At 46.7% G+C, this 19,612-nt stretch overlaps 1 protein-coding gene across 1 annotated transcript in view; it reads left to right on the plus strand.

The window, feature by feature from the left end:
* The first annotated feature begins 9,604 nt into the window (after positions 1–9,604).
* Positions 9,605–19,612, plus strand: part of PPP1R14C (protein phosphatase 1 regulatory inhibitor subunit 14C) — a 71,974-nt gene continuing 61,966 nt past the window's right edge. The window contains exon 1 of the mRNA XM_024551964.4: positions 9,605–10,358. Coding sequence (XP_024407732.2) covers positions 10,056–10,358 — 303 coding nt within the window. The 5' untranslated portion in view covers positions 9,605–10,055. The remainder of the gene's footprint in view (positions 10,359–19,612) is intronic.

Below are 19,612 nucleotides of genomic sequence, written 5' to 3' on the forward strand. Positions count from 1 at the left end.
TGTGGGTGGGGCAGTTGGGGCAGAGGAGGTTAATGTCATTTATTACTTATTCTACAGCTTATTGCCTTGCTGTCCACACTGAGGACATTATGTACACTTACTGCTGGGTTCCTTTTCTGGGCTGTAGCATTGTTGGTCTGCCATCACATTATGTATGCAACACAGTGCAATAGAGCTTTCTGTTATCTTAAATAGGGAAGCTGGAGAAATACCATTCTCTACTTTTTCAGCATATTATGATTCCTAGGATCGACATAATTCTCTACACAAGGCTTTGACAGGTCATGCTCTTAGGGTTTTCCTTTCTAGTTAGGTAAATAGACTTCTTGGTGGTATGATAGATTTACTGATTTATACAATTATATAGTTATATGTGCTTTCTTTATTGTTCTATAAATGAGGTATTTTTGGCAGCTCATAAAAAACACATTCTTTTTATATTTCGAAACAGTTGCCAAATTGTTTCACCAGTTTCTACTTGTACGAAGAAATTCACACTGTGGCTGAATCGTGCATTCCTCTAGAAATTGACGTATTTGATCAAGCACTTACGGAGGGGTTGATGATGATGATTCTGCGGTATTTATGGAGCAAGGCCACAGGGGAGGGAGTAGTTAAGAGTGGGAAAGAAAGGAAGATGCCGAGGAGAGAGAACAGGTTTTGGGGATCCAGTTATGATACCTAAGGTTGTCCCTGAGTGACCTGGGGCAGTGCTCTTCAACCCTAGTGACACAGTGGAGTCACCCAGGCATTTTATTTTACTAAAAAATTCAAAAAATATGTTTCTTGATTTTTAGAGAGAATGGAAGGGAGGGAAGGAGAAAGAGAGAGAGAGAGAGAGAAACATCAATGTGAGAGAGGAACATCAATTGGTTGCCTCTCATATACACCCCATCTGGGGATTGAACCCGCAACCTATGGATGTGCCCTGACCGGGAATTGAACCCCCAGCTTTTTGGTGTACAATGCTCCAATCAACCAGTCGACACCAGGCAGGGCCACCCCAACATTTTAAACAGCACCAGTGCCCAGGCCTGGCCTCCAGAGACTTTGTCTTAGCTGGCAGGGGGTGGGCCCAGCATGGAATTTGCATCTCTTTTATAATTGATGACCCATTTGGAGACTCTCAGTTCTCAAAGCAGAAAAAGGGAAAGGAAAGACTGTCTTTATCAATAGAACAAAATTTGACTACTCCCAATTTGGAACTAGACTAGTCATCTTTGTGAGAGGACTAGCGATCCTCGAGGCCGACTGTCCCCGAGGCTCTCACACAATGACCCCGGACTCCACCAAGCCGAGACAGACAGGAGGAAAGGGGGCGCTCGATGTCCACAACCCTGTGACCTGCCCTGAACACACAGGCCTGCCCGAAGGAGCCTGCGCAGAGCTAAGAGAAAGCTGGCACAGTCAAACAAGATTTCACTAAGGAGCAGGCCAGCAGATATGAAATAAGATCCCAGCTCCACTACCCTTTACACCTCAGTGTGGAGGTGGGGGTCACTTAGCTTCTCAGAGCTTGGTTCCCTCCTCTTCCAAACATAATCATCAGCCTTGCATGTTGATATCGTGCAGGGTTGTGGGCAAACTTAATGAGGTAATATTTATGCTAAAGTGCCCAGCACATAGCAACCGTCAGTGATGCGTACATAGTTCTCAGTATTATTAGGCCCAAACTATTATAAGCCTGTGTCATCTGCTCCGGACAAGACTGTGGTTGAGGGTCCACTCCCCCAGGTGCAGAAAACCTACAGTACATCTCCTCAGAGGCTAATCATGAGGCCGAAGAAAAATTGCATCTTTTACCTTCCCCAGTAGCGCCTAAGGAGTCTGGCTTGTAGAAAGACCTGGTAACTCCGCAGATAATTGATGCTGGAATGTCAGGCCCTTCTTTGACACGCAGCCCCTGTCCAGTGGGATGGAGCCCACTGTAACACAATGCAACGCGCAGCGCCAACAGTCACGGGCGATGCACTGGGGAACCCGGCCTGCGGATTTCCGCAGGGAGACTCCCATGCCGCCCTCTGCAGCACATGGTGCGCAAACAGTGCGGCGGCTGCGCAGCCTGGTCAGGAGGTGGCGGTCTTTCTGCCTCACTGGAATCCGCTCTATTTTTATCAAAGATTTCCGGAGGAGGAAATTAAAACCAGCGTCTCATTTTCTCAAGCTATCATTGTAGCAATTAAAGTTTATAAGCCATTCATAATTACAAAACAGGATCTTTAGCGCAGTTTTTCTGAGTGTGGCTCCGGACCTGGTGCCAGCTGGTGAACTGCTTGTTTTAGTCCCTGGGGATGTAAGTACGGAACTTGAGAGTAGGCGTTTAGAAAGTTTTAGAGACATTTAAGTGTTTTTAGTGCAGATGACATACAGTATTATATTAGTTCCAGGTGTGCAGCATCATGGTTAGACACTTACATAACTGAGGAAGTGCTCGCCCTACTGAGTCTCACGCCCATCCGACACCACACAGTTGCTACAGTGTTACTGACAGTATTCTGTGTGCTGTACTTTACATCCCCGTGACTGTGTTATAACCGCCAATTTGTACTTCTCAATCCCAGCACCCTGTGCCAGGTGGGAGGGGCTTGGGGAGGGTCTAGGCTAATCAAGTTGTGGAGACATTTGACATTGTCATGGGACCAGTGGTAGGGACTGTGTTAGAGGACAGGTTTTAGACCAGCCCCCGTCTAACACAGGCTGCAGATGAATTGCCCTGTAGGACCACACGCTGGTCCGGCCACCTGGGAGAAAACAAAATTGGCCCTTCTCCACGGATGGCCTTAGGTGGTAGCCTGCAGGATCATTCCCACTTTCGCAGATGCAAAGCCACCGCTGGGCGATGGCAGAGTCTGGGGGGAGGAGTGGAATCACAATCTGATTTTACATCTGATTCCTCAGCCACTGTCTCAGGACAGCCTCCAACCAGGCAGGTGCCGAAAAGCTGAAACTGAACACTGGAGGAAAAGGTGACTGTGTAGGACCTTGGGAGAACTGGTGACAGTCGTTTCCTTTGTTCACTGTGGAAACATGGTAAAAATCCAGGGGTCTGAACAGGGGAGAACCGTGACTTCCTATGATTCAAAGGGGCAGCCACCACCATATCGGGCGTTAGTGAGGTGGGGGGAGGAGAGAGAGGCCTGCATTTTGGTATATCTGCATTGGAGAATCAGCAAAGAATGTATACAGCCAGAAATGGAGAGTTTGGCTCATTCAGTATTTGAGTCACCTGCCATGTGGGGAGCACTGTTCTCAGTCCTGAGAACACAAATTCCAATGAGCCACGTCCTTGTCTTCAAGAGTTCGCCATCCAGTGGGAGGGACAGATGACCTGACACACTCCTCTGCCACAGCGACATGCCTCGTGCCACCAGAGGTCTCGCGCTGTTCTGGGAAGCGGAGATACTAAGGTGGACAACAGAGTCCTGCCCCAGGAAGTTTGTCGTCTGATGGGAGAGCAGGGCAGTTAACGCTTATGTCATTTGCAAGTTGTCATCCCAACCAGGAAGAGAAGTAGAGGGGGAGGGGATAGAGGGTGCCGAGAGAAGGCCTGGCTGAGGAGGTGGCATGTGAGAACAGACCCGATCCCAAAAAGGCTTGGTGGGTGATGTGATAGAGAGACAGATGGTGGCCAGTGGGCCAACATGTGAGGGACACTAGCTAGGAAATCGGGAAGAGCTTGGTTGGGGAGGTTGCAGGCCCAGGCAGAAGTAGGCAGTGGTAGTTCTGTATTTGGAAACTCCAAGTTCAGAGAGGTACTGGGCAGCATGAGGGGTGTGTATGGTGGGGCTGGGGTTGAGGGGTGGAGGGAGTGTTCACACAGGTGCTGGAGCAGAAAGCAAGGGCCAGGGCAAGAAAAGCCACATGTGCGATGCTCAGTTGTTTGAACTTCAGCCTGAAAAGAATGGAATATGGAGGTGAGCGATATGATCACATTCACTTTTAGAAATTGCTCTGTGGGAGCCATACAGAGAATGGGTGGAGGCAGGGCATGGAATCAAGCTAAGAAAGCACAAGAGAAATCTGGAAGGGAGTTTGGGGACAGACAGGAGGGGAGAGATCGGGGATCCAGACAAATGTGGGATCATTGGGATTTGCTTATGGATTAGTGGATAAAGCTTCTAGATTGGACAAAGAAGCAGACGGTATTGAACAGTCCAGGCAAAAGGAAGATAAGAAGCGAAGCACGCTCATCTTGGGGAGATGGGGATTTCAGTGTAAATTGTTAGTTCGAGGTGACTGCAAGGCATCTAGGTGCCGGTATCACTTGAGTACGCAGGTGGATGTTGACGTCACCTCCATTTGTTGGGACTTGTCAATGGAAACCGTAACTGAATTGTGCTGTGTGGTGGGTTCTCTTCGCGTCCCTGAAGTCAGGTGTGTGGCTATGAATTCTTTGGGACATTGTTGGCACCATGCTGATCCAGTCCTCTCTGCTATGTTCGGGACCCCACCCACACCAGCAGGCACCGTTCTAGGTGCTGTAGGCCTAGGAACTCATTTTCCCTCAGATCAACCTGTGGACAAGCCCTACTGATCATTTTATCGATGGAGAAGTGGAGGCACAGAGAAGTTAGGGTACTTGCAAAGGTCACACAGTGCCTAAGTGTCAGAAGCCAGATTCAATCCAAACAGCTGGGATCTCGGGTTTGTGCTAGAGCCCATCACTGTATATTTGTCTTCCAGCTGGATGCTCCCTAACAGTTTTCTGATCTTTATCCTCCAGGCCCCGACCGTTTCCTGGGGATCGTGGAAGTCCAGCACAGGTGCATCTTAACGTCCACTATTCTTCTTCTTGAGTTCCTTGGCGACACCTCCAAGGAGATCACATGCGTGCCCCATGTCAGCCATTTGGGGTCAACATTGTTTGCAGGAACACTTAATAATGACAGAGGGTGCCAGGGAAATAAATAGCTGGCCTGGAGTGTGCCGTTAAGACTAAGGAGAGCCAGGATTGGCACTCGTAGGCGCTGCTCTGGCTGACAGCAGCATTTTCCAGATTCTGGGTCACAACCCTTTAGTGGTTGGGGAATCAGTTTAGCAGATTGGGGGCAGCGTTCCTTAAAAGTAACGAAACACAACAGAATAGAATAGGATATGTCAGGGTGTGTCACATGTAATATGAGTAAATTAAGTGCGTGGATATATATTTGGGTCACGACATATAATGTATTTCTTATTGTGGCTTGTGGTAAAAAAAAAAAAAAGTTAAAAAGATACTGAGCTAGAGTATCCTTTATGTACTGACCATCCATGGCCAAAAATATATTTGCTCTACTATTTTGCTCTCTAATGAACTGATAAAGTTGTACATTTGTGTACTTCAACTATAAACACACTTGTATGGTACATTGGCACTGAAGGCAGTCTACCTGTAGACTGGAAGCTCGGACCAGAAATCCACTTTGATTCGGGGAGTCTTTGCAAAGCGGAAGCTTCAGCAGGAGACAAAATCACCTGGGGAGTCTGTGAATGAGCCCAGAGCGAAAACCGAGGGAACCACCTACCTTTGAGGCAGGGATATAGGGAAGGAGCTCACACAACCCACTGCAATTGGTGGGACAAAGAAGTGAGAGGCAAACCAGGAGGGTGTTGACTTGGGGGCCAAGAGAAGAGAGTGTCTAAAGAGCAGGGAGGGGTTCAAGATGGTCAAAGGTGGCAGGAGGTCAAGTTAGATAAGAGCTGAAAAGTGCACATGGAATTGAGCCACAAGGAGGTTGATGGTGACCTTGGGTGGTGTCTTCAGTCCAGTGAGGGTAGGCGGATGCAGAAGGCTGAGCTGGTGGGAGGGAAGGACAGAGACCTGGGGCAGTGGACAATTACTCCAAAACCTTTGGCAGTGAAGGGGGAGGGCAGGAGGCTACTGGTTAGATGGGTATAACTCTCCTCTAGAAACCGATTTGACCCTAGTTTACAGAAAAAGACAGTATTCCACAGGCTTGGTTTACATGCAGGCCGAGGGATACTTAATCTGTGTTAGAAGGAATGAGATGAAGCTGTGTTTCTCCCCTCTTCTTTTTTATTAGTTCTGAACAGTCAGGGGAAATTGTCTGTTAATTGCTGAGACAAAATTTTACAACAGTGACAAGATGGCTGTTGCTCCGGTTATTTATACGAGTAATGGCTAAATTGATTTTGGAAGTGTGATTTCAAATCATAGGGCACAATACAATCAAAGGTTCAGAACTAGGAGGAGGAAGGAAAAAAGAGAGGTGAAACAGTAGCTAGGAGGAAAACTACATGATATACTGTAGCAGCATTGGGGCTATGACTCTATAAAGAATATTGAAATAATGGCCCGTATTCTGAAAATTGAAAGTGTTCTGGTAACGGATACAATCCCAAAGGAGAGATTAAATTTCTCCTACTTTTAGGAGGAAAACCAGATTTAAAATTGCCTGTGATTTGTCCTTTTGCTTTATTGGTTCTTTGAGGGAATTTGGATGTAGGCCCCTTATCACCTACACTATCACTCAAGGTAAGAATTCCACCTTAAGGTTTGTGGGCCTTGGGGCTGTTATCACAGTCTCCAGGTAGATTACCAGGTGTTGCCTAATTATTGCAACACCTAGTATTGAAGGAGTCAGGAAATTTGCAACTGAGTATAAACATTTGTAGTGAATCCTTGTTTCTCTGCGAAGTGAAGAAAGCCCTAAGACCCCTGATTAAGTCATCTTGTCTAACAAGCTTTGGGCATAAAGATCATTTTCAGAGGGGAAGGACCCATATAATTCCTAAAATAAACTTCCCCCAAAGAGAAAGCAAGTAAACATGTTCAGCTAAGAAAACGCAGAGCTCTGCAGACATGATACAGGCAAATATTTCCCTAGGCTGTGCTCACATGGGGCAGGGGGGTAATCGCCTCGAGGTAAAAGCTCATACCTTGTGTTCTAGAATATTTTCAGACCATTCAATTCACTAAAAACCATTCACTGTTTTTTTTTTTAATTTTTATTGTTATTCAATTATAGTTGTATGCCTTTACCCCCATTCACTGTTTTTGATGAAACAGCATTATAATAAACCTGCCTATATGGGTTAGAAATAAAAATATTTGCCTTGAACAAATATCTGTATATCTACATCTGTCTCATAGAGGAGAAATATTGCTGGTTTTCCTGAATTTAAACAGTCATCTATGGGAGTCTCTAACCTGAGAATAATTCCCTATCCCCAAATATTTTGAAACATGGGATTAAGTATGTGTGTTTGTGTGTGGACTATAGAGTTTACTGCAAATGTAAGTTGTGTCCAGGATGGAGCAAGAGGATTACAGAAAGAGGGATTCTCATGTTAGTTCAACTCCTATTTGCACATCAAGGCGATTTGTTTGGGCATTTGAAGATCAAGGTATCTGAGGAGAGACTGAATCTTCACTGGCTATTTTTCTTTAAGTTCATATGCCTAAAACCCCAAATTTCTTCTTAATGTCTCTTAGTACCGGCCATTTTTGAAGTCATAAGTGAAAGCTGAGTTTTAAGCATGAAGGAAAAAATATGCTATACGGTGCGAAAAGAATCAACACAAGAATTTCTCCGAGAGAACTTAGTGAATTTTTAAAAGAAGTTTAATTTTGTTTTCCTCTTTTATTAACCCTATCTATTTGTATCTAGAAAGAAAGAAAGGAGAGGGAGAAAGAAAGGGAGAGAAACATTGATTGGTTGCATCTTGTACGTGTCCCAACCGGAGACAATCCACAACTCAGGCCTGTGCCCTGACTGGGAATTGAACCAGTGACCTTTCACTTTGCAGAACAATGCCCAACCAACAGGGCCACACTGGTCAGGGTGAACTTAGTGAATTTTTATAAGTTCTTTGAACTTTCTCTTGAATGACTGAATTCATTGCCCAAAGACTCAAAGAGAGGAGTAGGAATTCCCCGTTCTTTACCCTACTCCTAGATCACCGGCACGCTTTTCTAAGTAACTGGTAAAGCCAGGTACGAGAGCCAGAATGAGGCAGAGATTTTAGACAGTTTTTGTTACTAAAATTTTAGCTGTTCTTGTTTGATTGGCATTCTCCTGTCCAGCTGGGTAAAGCTGGTTCTGGCTAACTTGGATATGTGCCAGATGTCTGGGGACAGTCAAGCTTATTCTGTGTGGGGAGAGGATTCATCTCTGCATCCTTCCCGCCTCCTCCGCCCTGGCCCACAGAGTCCCATTTCATTGAGGTGCTCTCCTTCTTGGCTGTGTGTTCCAGGTTTAAAATGACCTACAGATGCCCCAAGGCAGGTGGGGGGCAGAGGTGCCAGGGAGAGTTGTCATCCATCTTTAGGGCCCAGTCACAGAATTTCCTTCTCCCTTGTCCTGGAAAGGTTGGGTGGGAAAGCCACCTGCTGATGGACAGCTGGCTTCTTCCATGGAGCAGTCACCCTTTAGCCTTGACCCCCTTTATTTATGGACAGCGGTCCAAGACCCACACCAGCCACGCTATTCCACACAATTCTCACTAGCTCCTTTCCTTTCGCTATTCAAGGCCTGACCTGTTTTGATGACGAGCCTCAGGCGTGGAATACTTTGGGAAAATCCCCACTCAAGCTGTTGCTGGGAAAGCCCAACGGGAAGGAACAGAGCTGATCGCGGGACCTGGGAAGAGCAGACCTGGGCACCACTGACTGGAGAGCCAGAAGAGCCAGGAGAAAGGCGCTGGTTACGGCTTCGTTTTCGGAGCCTTTCCAGCTTGTTGGTCTAGATTCTCACACAGAATCCTCACCGTGGGAAGTGTTCAGAAGAAAGTGATTCGATCATCTACCTTGTCTCTGAGAAACTTCTTCTGTACCTGCCAGGAATGTTTACCAGCTTAAAAAATATTCATAAAAGCTCTTTACTGTGTGTGCGCATCTGTGCGGTGTCTTTCAGTTGCCTAAACTGAGATGTGATGTTATGTACAACAGAAATGTATCAGTGTCTCCCTATAATTTTACACGCACACACACGTGGTTTTCTGTTTATAATTTCCCTCCCCATCTCTTCGCCCTAAACCGTATAATAAGCTCATTCATTCCTAACCCCGCTGGGCTGCATGATGTTTTTAAAGGAGTTACTCCTGCAGTGCTTTCCCAGGTAAACAGAGGTGGTTTGGAAATGGTTTTGAGAGAGACAAGCTGGCTACACAATAACCGATCTTACACGTCTTTCTGGTATGGCAGAGCCAGCTTGTCTCTCAGAGACAAACCGGCCCTGCCTCTTAGAGAAACGGCTGCTGGCTGGATGCCCCCAGCCCCTTATCTCAAGGGACAATCAAGCGTCCTATCCTTTAGATTTAAAGATATCCTAATGCTCTGCCTATGAATAAACAGTTCGTAAGGAGCGAAAAACTGGTCTGAAGAGAGGTTCTCAGGCGCAGCGATTCCCCGATTGCACAAACATCACCCTTCAATTTTATCAGAGAGAGAGAAAGAGGCATGAATAGGAACTCGTGTGTTTGGAGCAGCGGGGTGGGGCCGTGGGCAGAGGAGACGCTCCCCCGCCCTTGGAGGAGACGGGAGGAAGAAGAAAACCCTCGTGAAGAACCTGCGGCGTGGTTCCTTTCCTCATCCCCTTCCCTGTGGTCCGTGCCCGGGGCAGAGCCGGGCCACCGGAGGCAGCAGGTTTTGTGCGCTCTGGGACTGCGGACCGAAGCGCAATCCCCGGTCTCTGGGAGAAGAGGACACGGCCACCCGCGCAGAGGACCATCCCTGGCATCAGACTCTCGGTCCTCCCAGGTGTCTACACAACCGCAAACGCGCGTGTCGACGCGCACACATTCCGCCTCGGCGCTCAACTCCCACGCCCCGGGCCCCCTGCCGGGCCAGGCGCCAGATCCGCCTCCCGGACTCGATCCAGAGGGTCCCCCGCGGTGTCTTTAAGGCTGCGGTCCCGCCTCTCACTTCTCCCCGCCCTCCTCCTGTCGCCGCGGCTCCTTCGACCTCGTCGGAGCCCGGCAGGGCGTGCGTGGCGCGCGGAGCAGGTGCGGGCGAGCCCCTCGCATGCCGCTGCCCGGACCGGGGTGGTAGCAGCGCCAGGCGCGCTCCGCCTGCCCCTCCTCCCGGCCACACTCGGGCTCCGGCGCGCGGGGACATGTCGGTGGCGACGGGCAGCAGCGAGGCGGCTGGCGGGGCTGGCGGCGGCGGCGCGCGGGTGTTCTTCCACAGCCCCCAGGGAGGCGCCGCCGGCGGTAGCCCGGGCTCCAACAGCGGCCCGGGCTCCTCTCGGGAGGACTCGACGCCCGTGGCCACCGCGGCCGCAGTCGGGCAGGTTCAGCAGCAACGTCGCCACCAGCAGGGAAAAGTGACAGTGAAATACGACCGCAAGGAGCTTCGGAAGCGGCTCGTACTGGAGGAGTGGATCGTGGAGCAGCTGGGACGGCTGTACGGCTGCGAGGTACCTGCCCGCGGGGCCTGGAGGGTCGGGGGCCTCCCTCCACCGACGTGCCCGCCCAGGAATTTTCCAGGGCTCCAGCTCCCGAGCGCGCGCCGTCCTGACTCCAGGGGACCCAGCTGGAGAGCCAGGCGCACTGCTGCTTCTTTCCAGTGTGCCCTCTGGCCCTGGGGCGCAGCGCTTGGGACTCCTCAGCCTGGGTTCAGCTACCGGCTGCTCAAAGAGCTGCAGGCCCCCTAATGGCTGTGGGTGACGGTGGAGGTTAGGTTTTGCTAAGCGCACGGTATTTCTCGAGCCCCCGGGGGCTTCTAGCCTCCAGCTGCTGCTAAAAGAAGCGGGGCTTGGATGGACTCACTCCAGCTGCGCCTAACCCCACGGCTTTGCGGGGAACGCAGTACCAGTACTCGCTCCTGGGGTCCTGGTAGCCCCGATTTCGGGGGACAGGGACTAGGGAAGGGACCTGAACACTGCTTAACAGAAAGGAGAGGTTCTGGGGATCTCAGAGGCCCCTTCTGTTCCCAAAATTCTGTATCAAAATGCTTTCCCTTTTCCAGCCAGACCCAACGCATGTCCCCATAATTCGTCCTTGCATTTACCAAAGCTGCACACACCGGTTACTCCTGTCGATAGGTGCAGATTGAAAGCCTTGGGCAGCCTGGAAGGGTGCTTGGGTAGCAGGATGCTGTGACCTCCCACAGTTCAGGGGCTCAGGTTGTCCACACCGCTCAGACTGACAGGAGAGATATTTAGAATAAGCCGTGACAAAGGTAGGCTAGGAAAATGACCGAAGCCAACGTGATCTCCCATGCCCGTCTTTAATAACAGTCATTTTAAATGAAACATTCTACTTTTCTTAAAGGAGTGGAGTTTGGAAAGGGTGGAGGAATGAGGAGGATTAATAATTTAGGAGAGGCTTCTAAGTTGAAGCTAGGCTCGTGTCCATAACTCTTCAGTTAGCGCTCTTCAGTGCCAAGGAAAGCCAGATGAACTCACTGGCTCTTCTACTGGATTGGGGTGTTCTGTTTTTCACACATTTTATGGCCTATTGTGAGTACATATGTTCCTTAACATTCTCATCACACAAGGAAACAAGATTCTCATTATGGACTACTGATGAATGGTTATGATATAATGAAGCTTGACTACATGGCTAATGGGCTTGTAAAAATATATTGTTTCTCTAACCCAGCTCTTACAACAAGCCATTTTAATTGCATGAATAAAAATTGGCCAACATCGGAAGTGTTCATGGTTTTTTTAAAAATAGGAAGTTGGCAGAACTCTCCAAACAAACAATATATGTGATTTAGATGGGATCACTGTTGGACGGGGGATATGCTCTGTCTTGCCTCTGTGGAATCCAATTAATTTTCATTTCATACTGGGCTTTATACTCCATTTTGAATTTGGAGAAGGTTTGAGTTAATAGAAACACTGTTGTTGAAATGAACACTGCTTGAGCAATGCTTCTTTTAGGGGAGACAAATTAGAAGGAGCTTGGGAGACTAGAAAGAGTTCCAGCCTCGCAGTAGGTTGGCGATTCATATATTTTAAAAATTCTTCAGAATAATTGGGAAAACATAGTGGATTGAGTGTTTACTGTACTGAACATATAGGTATGTTTTTTAAAGGGTAAACATGACCTTGAATGTGTTCTTTGTGCTCTTCTCCCACTGTAGACCTCCGATGTGTAGCAAACAGCTTTGATTTGAACGATAGGTTTTGTGGCGAAGTGATGCAAGCTGCCACAATGTATGCCCGCCCGTCATTGAAATGTGGCAAGGATTTCTTTTCAAGTTGTTTGTTCCGTCATTTTAGACTGAAGGAAAGGTTGTTGCCGATGTGTAACCCCTATGCTGGTGGCACACTGTTTAATAATCGAAAGCGTGTGGACTAATCAGTAGCCATATAAAGGATTGTCTTCTTCCATCTAGTCCCCACTGTAGGGCTCTGTTTTTAGCTTAGTTTTCTGGTCCCGTGGCCTTTCCTTGCTGATAGCATCCAGGAGTTCAGCCTGTGTTACGTGAATCCAGAAGAACCTACCTCTGCTTATAGATGTGAATCTCATGAATATGAAGATTAAGAAATGCCCCCTTTTTTTTGACACTTCAAGCTGGTAATTTTTTCAGATGTTTAATCCCATGAAATTGACACAGAAAGCCAAATTGCCGGGCTTCAAATTGGTCAGAGGCCTGAGCTAGATGCCAAGCTGGGGGAACAAGGAAGGTATGAGCACATACTTAATCTCAGAACTTTTATCAGGCAGGTCAGCAGTTAGAGGACTTGTCCTTTAGAGAGTAGAAAATAATGATCTTTTGGAGTGGCATGAAGCGTGATATTTTAAATTTGAAAGGAGTGGGAAAGAAGAACTATCCTTCCTGGCTCCGGTCCTATCTAGAGTAACTGCTTGGCTGTGGTCTTATCTAGAAGTTTGCACTTGCCAATTTGTATTGTTGGGAGAACAGTATAAAGACAGCATTTGAGGCGAGTGCATTAGGTACCAGGTGCTATTCCAGGGACTCTGTGTGCACTCATTCACTGAGTCTTTACAACAATCCTGTGAGAAGGGTGCCCTTAGCGTCTGTGTTTACAGATGAGGAAACTGAGCCACAGAGAGACTGAGAGGCTTTCCCAGTTCACGTAGCTGGGGGAATGACAGGGAGTGGGTGGGGCTTTGAACCCAGGCCTGCCTATAGCTTTGCAGAGTCCCCTACGGGAGAACAGCTGGAGGCCTACATTGCATAGGTCTAAATATTTAAAAGTTATGAATTAAGCTAACAAACCATCTTTTATCTACCCACCATGACAACAGTATTTTTAGAATGGCCTGGAAGGTTAGGCTTGGATTCAGAATTCTCAGACTTGCCAGGGCTCAGAGTTGGCATGCGGTTGGGAGAATATGCCCTGGGTCTGGAGTCTGCTTCCAGTTGCTTCCCGCCCCTGGTGCAGTCCCACTGGTAAAGGGTATAGTGTCTGTGTGCATGTCCAGTCTTTGTCCACAACCTCTGCCACCCCTTAACCATGCCTCTGGCTCAGGCTAGTGGCCAGGTCCCCCACTGGGAAATCTAGGAGGAGCCAGTTCATGCCCTGGAAGTGGCTGGGTATTTAATTAGGCAATTCTGGGGACCTGGAACATAGCCTAAAGCAAGATGGAAGAACACCAGTTTCGGCTGGGTAGGTTCCCTTGGCTGCAGGAAAATGGGTGTGGCCCAGACTATGGCCCCCCTTACCCAGTCAAAGGCATGGGGTTTCACGCACACCTTACAACCTTTTGGTTACGTAGATAAATGCTTTTATAGCTTCTAAAACATTTTGTTATGTGTTTATAGTTACTTTCCATTTCACCTTCTTCTACAGGTTGTTAAATTTTCACCTAGGAATTTGGTTGTAATGGAACTGTTTGGATAAATCTATACCCACATTTAAGGCTTTCTGTTTTAAGACATTCTCCTATTTCTTCCAAACCCTGACAGGTTTCCAAGAGTATTTGAAGTTTGGCACAGTGCCCATGTGGACAAGTGTTGCAAGGTGACTTACTGGATAAGTGGTGTCAGTTTCCTCCCCATCTCAGGATCGCGATGAAATCTGTACTTCCGGTTATGCAATGCCGTTTGTTTCGGAGGGAAAGACAGCCTGTTGTTAACCTCAGTCTATGGCAATGCCCAGGGCAGCCTCACCACAGACAGACAGACTTGGGCACTGGGAGTGTTTCCTGAGTTGCTTTCCTGACTGCCATTCAGGAGGGCTTTCCCTTTGCTGCAGCTGTCTGCATTTTAAAAAGTGGTTCCTGGCATCATTACATCTTTTCATCTTCCCTGACTGCCTACCATCCTCAGGCTGTAAATCAGTGTTTTTCAGTTTTTTTTAAGTGGTGACTCACAGAAAGGAGCACCCTTTCTTTCGATTGCTGCCTGATACATACACAGGTACGTGGATGGGGAGAGCAGACCCACAAAGCACTGCCTAATGCTACTATGTGTGCTAAAAAAAAAAAAAATTACAAAAGAAACACAAAATGTGACTTTAGTAATGTTTTTTTATTCTTTAAAATATATTTTATTGATTATGCTATTACAGGTGTCCCATTTTCCCCCCTTTATTACCCTCTGTCCTGCATCCCCCCTCCCACCTGCATTTTTCCACCTCTTAGTTCATTTCATGTCTGTGGGTCATACATATAAGTTCTTTGGCTTCTACATTTCCTATACTATTCTTAATCTCCCCCTGTTTTCCACCTACTGTTTATGCTACTTATTCCCTGTACCTTTTCCCCTACTCCTGCCCTCCACTTCCTTGCTGATAACCCTCCCTGTGGTCTCCATTTCTGTGATTCTGTTCTTGTTCTAGTTGTTGGCTTAGTTTGTTTTCATTTTTGTTTCTTTTTAGGTTTGGTTGTTGATAATTGTGTTTGTTGTCATTTTACTGTTCACATTTTTTATCTCCTTCTTTTTCTTAGATAAGTCCCTTTAACATTTCATACAATGAGGGCTTGGTGATGACGAACTCCTTTAACTTGACCTTATCTGGGAAGCATTTTATCTGCCCTTCCATTCTAAATGAGAGCTTTGCTGGGTAGAGTAATCTTGGATGTAGGTCCTTGCCTTTCATGACTTTGAATACTTCTTTCCAGCCCCTTCTTGCCTGTAAGGTTTCTTTGGAGAAATCAGCTGATGACTTATGAGAACTCCTTTGTAGGTAACTGTCTCCTTTTCTCTTGCTGCTTTTAAGATTCTCTCCTTGTCTTTAATCTTGGGTAATGTAATTATGATGTGCCTTGGTGTGTGCTTCCTTGGGTCTAACTTCTTTGGGACTCTCTGAGCTTCCTGACTTCTGGAAGTCTATTTGCTTTGCTAGATTGGGGAAGTTTTCCTTCATTATTTTTTCAAACAAGTTTTCAATGTCTTGCCCTTCCTCTTCTCCTTCTGGCACCCCTATGATTCAGATGTTGGAACATTTAAAGTTGTCCCAGAGGATCCTAAGCCTCTCATTTTTTTGAATTCTTGTTTCTTCATTCTGTTCAGATTGAATGTTTCTTTCTTCCTTCTGGCCCAAACCATTGATTTGAGTCCTGGTTTCCTTCCCATCAGTGTTGGTTCCTTGTACATTTTCCTTTATTTCACTTTTCATAGCCTTCACTTTTTCCTCTATTTTGAGACCATACTCAACCAATTCTGTGAGTATCCTGATTACCAGTGTTTTGAACTGTGCATCTGATAGGTTGGCTCTCTCTTCATCTCTTAGTTGTATTTTTTCTGGAGCTTTGATCTGTTCTTTCATTTGGGCCATTTTTATTTACTTATTTTGTCTTGGCGGGCCTGTTACCTATAAGGGGTGGAGGCTTAGGTGTTCACCAGGGCAGGGCAACCCACATCGCTGAATGTGGGGGAGGGGTCCGAGAGGGAACAGTGCCATTTGCTCAGCTCTCTGCCGGCTTTCAGTTACTTCCCTCGCTTCCCACAATCAAATTGGGCCTTTCTGGTGCTGATCCCTAGGTGGGTTTGTGTACGTTCTAGGACCCTGTGGGTCTCTCCAGCAAACTCTCCTGTGAGGCTGGGAGTTTCTCCCACTGTCTCAGCCCCCATAGGTGTTTTCAGTCAGAGGTTTGAGGCTTTATTTCCCCGTGCTGGAGCCCTGGGTTGCGTGGTCTGTCTCGCTCCCCAGTTGTTCCTCCCAATTTATCCGCACGCGAATGTGGGACTGCCTGGTCCACCAGCCACCACCTTGGCATGAGTCCTCTCTGCCTGGCTTGGCCCCTCCTACTGGTCGGGGTGAGTGTTTCTTTTTTAACTTCTTGTTAGACTTCCATACAGTTAGATTTTCTGTCAGTTCTGGTTGTTTTTTGTTCTTAAATTTGTTGTTGTCTTTCTTTTGGTTGTGCGAGGAAGCACAGTGTGTCTACCTACGCCTCTACCTTGGCTGGAAGTCCCCAACTTTAGTAATGTTTAAGTCTGATATTGTTTTATTTCATTTCCCGAATTACTGGTTGTGACCCTCTAGGTTGATTTCATAACACGGTTTTGGACCATGGCTTGCAGTTTTCAAAATGCTGCTCCAGAAAGGGAAACATCTAAACACATGTAATAAAATCCCCTGGCCTATCTGAGTGCTTTTTATGTATCAGGTATGACTCATGTAATCCTAGTAGCAACCTCGGACATTCCCTTTTTATGGATGTGGAAACTGAGGCACAAGGAAGTCTTGAAGTTGCTCCAGGGCCCTCAGCTGGACGTGGCGGAGAAGGGATGTGTCTAGGAAGTCAGAGGGCGCCTTAACCCACTGCACCTGGTTGCTTCCAGAGTTTGGGCAGGCCCAGTGCTGTCTGTGAATCCTGTCTTTTCCCTCCTCTCCAGGTGTGATTGTTGTAACTTCTACTCTGACTGGTACTGCTTGTATGGGAACAGCTCTTGTCAGTGGGTTTGTTCTTGTACCGGGATCAGGCCTCTTGTTTTGAGTTCAGGTCCTTGGTTTGAATCTAGATTCTCCCTCTACAACATCAAGGTAGCCTGGTATGCTACTTTGTGAGTCCCTCAGCTGGCGGCAGAAACTTCTGCTTAGAATTTGGTGTATGGATTATTTGGGGAGCCACCAAGGGCTCAGGGGACTGCCTGCCTCTCTAGTCTCATCCCTAACTACTGTTTGTACCCTGCTTCTTCAGTGATGAACTGAGATCCCAACACAGGGCTGCAGGAACCCCTTCCCACTTGCTTCTCCCTCTGCCAGAGACATGTCTCCCTCTCTCCCCACCTTACATGTTTGCTTGTGACCTGTTCTTCGGGCTCACCCTTATGCTGTCTCCTCCAGGAAGCCTCTCTGATATGTCTCCTCACCTACAGGCTTACGGGCCTCTACTGGCTCGTTCCTTCCCTTTCCTTGGCACCCATCCTATAAACCTACCCCCCTCCCCAGTCCCCCCAGCTGCAGCTCCCAGAGGGCAGAACCTTGTGATCTTTGTAGCCCCAGTGCCTCCTGCACATCTGGCTGCACTCAGGTGCTCTGCACCTGGCTGTTGAGACAGACTGGCCCTCAAGGGCAGTTGGCACATTTTGTGGTGCGGTACTTTTCAGAGACACCAAAATTAATTGCATTCTTGTAATTTGGCTCTGACTGTGTTAAAAATCTGCTCTTTCACCATTAACTGGAAGTTTTGGTTCTTTTTTGTGGTTATGAATTATGTCTCTGCAGTCCTTTGAACCTGTGAACTAAAAGGAAGTCGTTATGGAATATAGCACAGATGCATGGGTGATAAAAATCCACTAAGGAAGCTATCACAGTGTACTGCCTTTCTTTTCTGCGATTTTAGTTTTTCAGGATGTACACGAATACTATTTTATTTGCACAGTAAAATGATTTATTGCCTTGGGAGTGGAAATGCTCGCTGTGCTAGGAAGCGGTGAGTAGTCCCCGTTGGCAGAGGAGATGTGGAGTGACAGGTTCACACAAGTCTGGCTAGAACGGGAGCGAAAGCCAGGATTTCTGCTTCAGCCCAAAACTTCGGGCCGGTCCATTCTCACCAGCTGTGTGTTAGCACTGGCAGTGTGGAAATCTGTGCCACTGTGTGAAAGCTTAGAAAACAGAGGAGACCAGAATGTGGATTTAGGCTGTAAAGAATCACTTTATGGTTGAGGAAAAATGATCAGGGAAGGGTTTTTCTTCCTTTTTGGAAAGAATACTTTTAGGGCAAGCTGTGGAAAGAACTATGGCAGACAGGGATATTCATTCATTCATTCAGCAGATATTTACATAGATGGTAGTTACAAAGGATGAAGTCTTCTTGTTCCTCTTTTCACTACAGGGGAACTTTAAAGACTCCATCCTTTAAATCTGTGTAATAGAAGAAGTGGAGAAAGTAAAGGAACCCTTTCCACAGCAGGAGAAGAAGGTAGGACTCCACATGAGTGCAAGGCCTTTCAGGGCAGAGACTACCCTCTGCTCACAGTGCGTCCAGCAAATTATTCACTGCATATTGGGTGTGTATTCCTTTACTCAAAGCCTGTTTTCACAAAGGGGTATGATAAATTTGTTGACATTATAATATCAAGAACTAAAAACACTGTATCTTTCATTTTAATGGAAAGTCAGGACTAAGTAAGAGAAAGCCATCTCTTAACAGCTAAACTTCGGGAATTAACAAGCCTGGGCAGGTTTATAAATAAATAACTTATTATTTGTGGGTGGTGAGACCTTACTGGAATTGGTGAAATCAAAATATGCCTCCCGTTCCCAGTATGATGTTGCAGGAAGGGCCCTGGTCCGTGGACCTCTCTTCTAGCTCAATGACCTTGGTCAGTAATGTCCCCAATAGACGGTTGTTTCCAGGTTTTCTTTCCTCAGCTGAAAAAATGAGCATGGTCTAAGGCTTTCAAGCTCTAGGCTTTAGAGATTCTGTAATAAAGCTGGCTCTGCATTGGAGAGAATGAGATTTATTACAGAGAGGGTGACATTTGAAGCAGCGATGGAAAGATCTTTCCCTCTCTAGGCAAACCTGAGACAAGAGTGGGGCTAGTTCACCGAAGGATCATCTGATTTCCATAGTTAATTTTAGCAGCTAAAGTGAGGGTGTAGCTATCCCTCCTTTTCTTGGCAAGATCTCTGGTGTGATGAGACTTAGGTAAGAAATATCAGATCCAGAAGCCTTTAAGAAAAAAATCCTCCTAACCCTCTCTAGCACTTCTTCCCTACCCTGGATTTCCAACTTAAATTTGAAATCTGATAAGCAGATACTCAGAGCTACCCCTGATATGCTGCTTTCTTTCTTTTTTTTTCTTTTTTCTTTTGCTCTAATTGGGTTAACCTTTACGAAAAGCTGGCATGTTTGCCTTAAACACTTCCAGCATATAATTTATAATATTGGCTGTTGGGGGCCTTTTCCATTCTTATAATTTGTCCTTGAGCTTGACAGCTCATAATTAACTAATGGTGGTATTTATTCTAACTTGAGGAACATTTGTGTTGAGATATCAAATGAGCATCTGAGAAGTAAAATCACAGTAGCTTTAGGAAATAAAAAACAAAACAAAACAAAAAACAAACGTGAAGGGTACAAATTAGCCTAAATAAGAGGCCGAAGAAACCTGCCTAAACAAATTAATTTTCACTGGGGAATTTATTCCTAGAACACCCCTTTATAGTTATAGAACTAACATGCCAGAATAGAAAAAGGAAATGAAGATTTCTCATGGACACTTTTGGTAGCAAGTGAAAAGCAGAATTTATTCCTCTTTATGATGTTTGTTTATTTTGTGTGATGGTAGAATTCA

Source organism: Desmodus rotundus, chromosome 11, assembly GCF_022682495.2.
Source record: "Desmodus rotundus isolate HL8 chromosome 11, HLdesRot8A.1, whole genome shotgun sequence".
NCBI classification, from domain to species: Eukaryota; Metazoa; Chordata; class Mammalia; order Chiroptera; family Phyllostomidae; genus Desmodus; species Desmodus rotundus.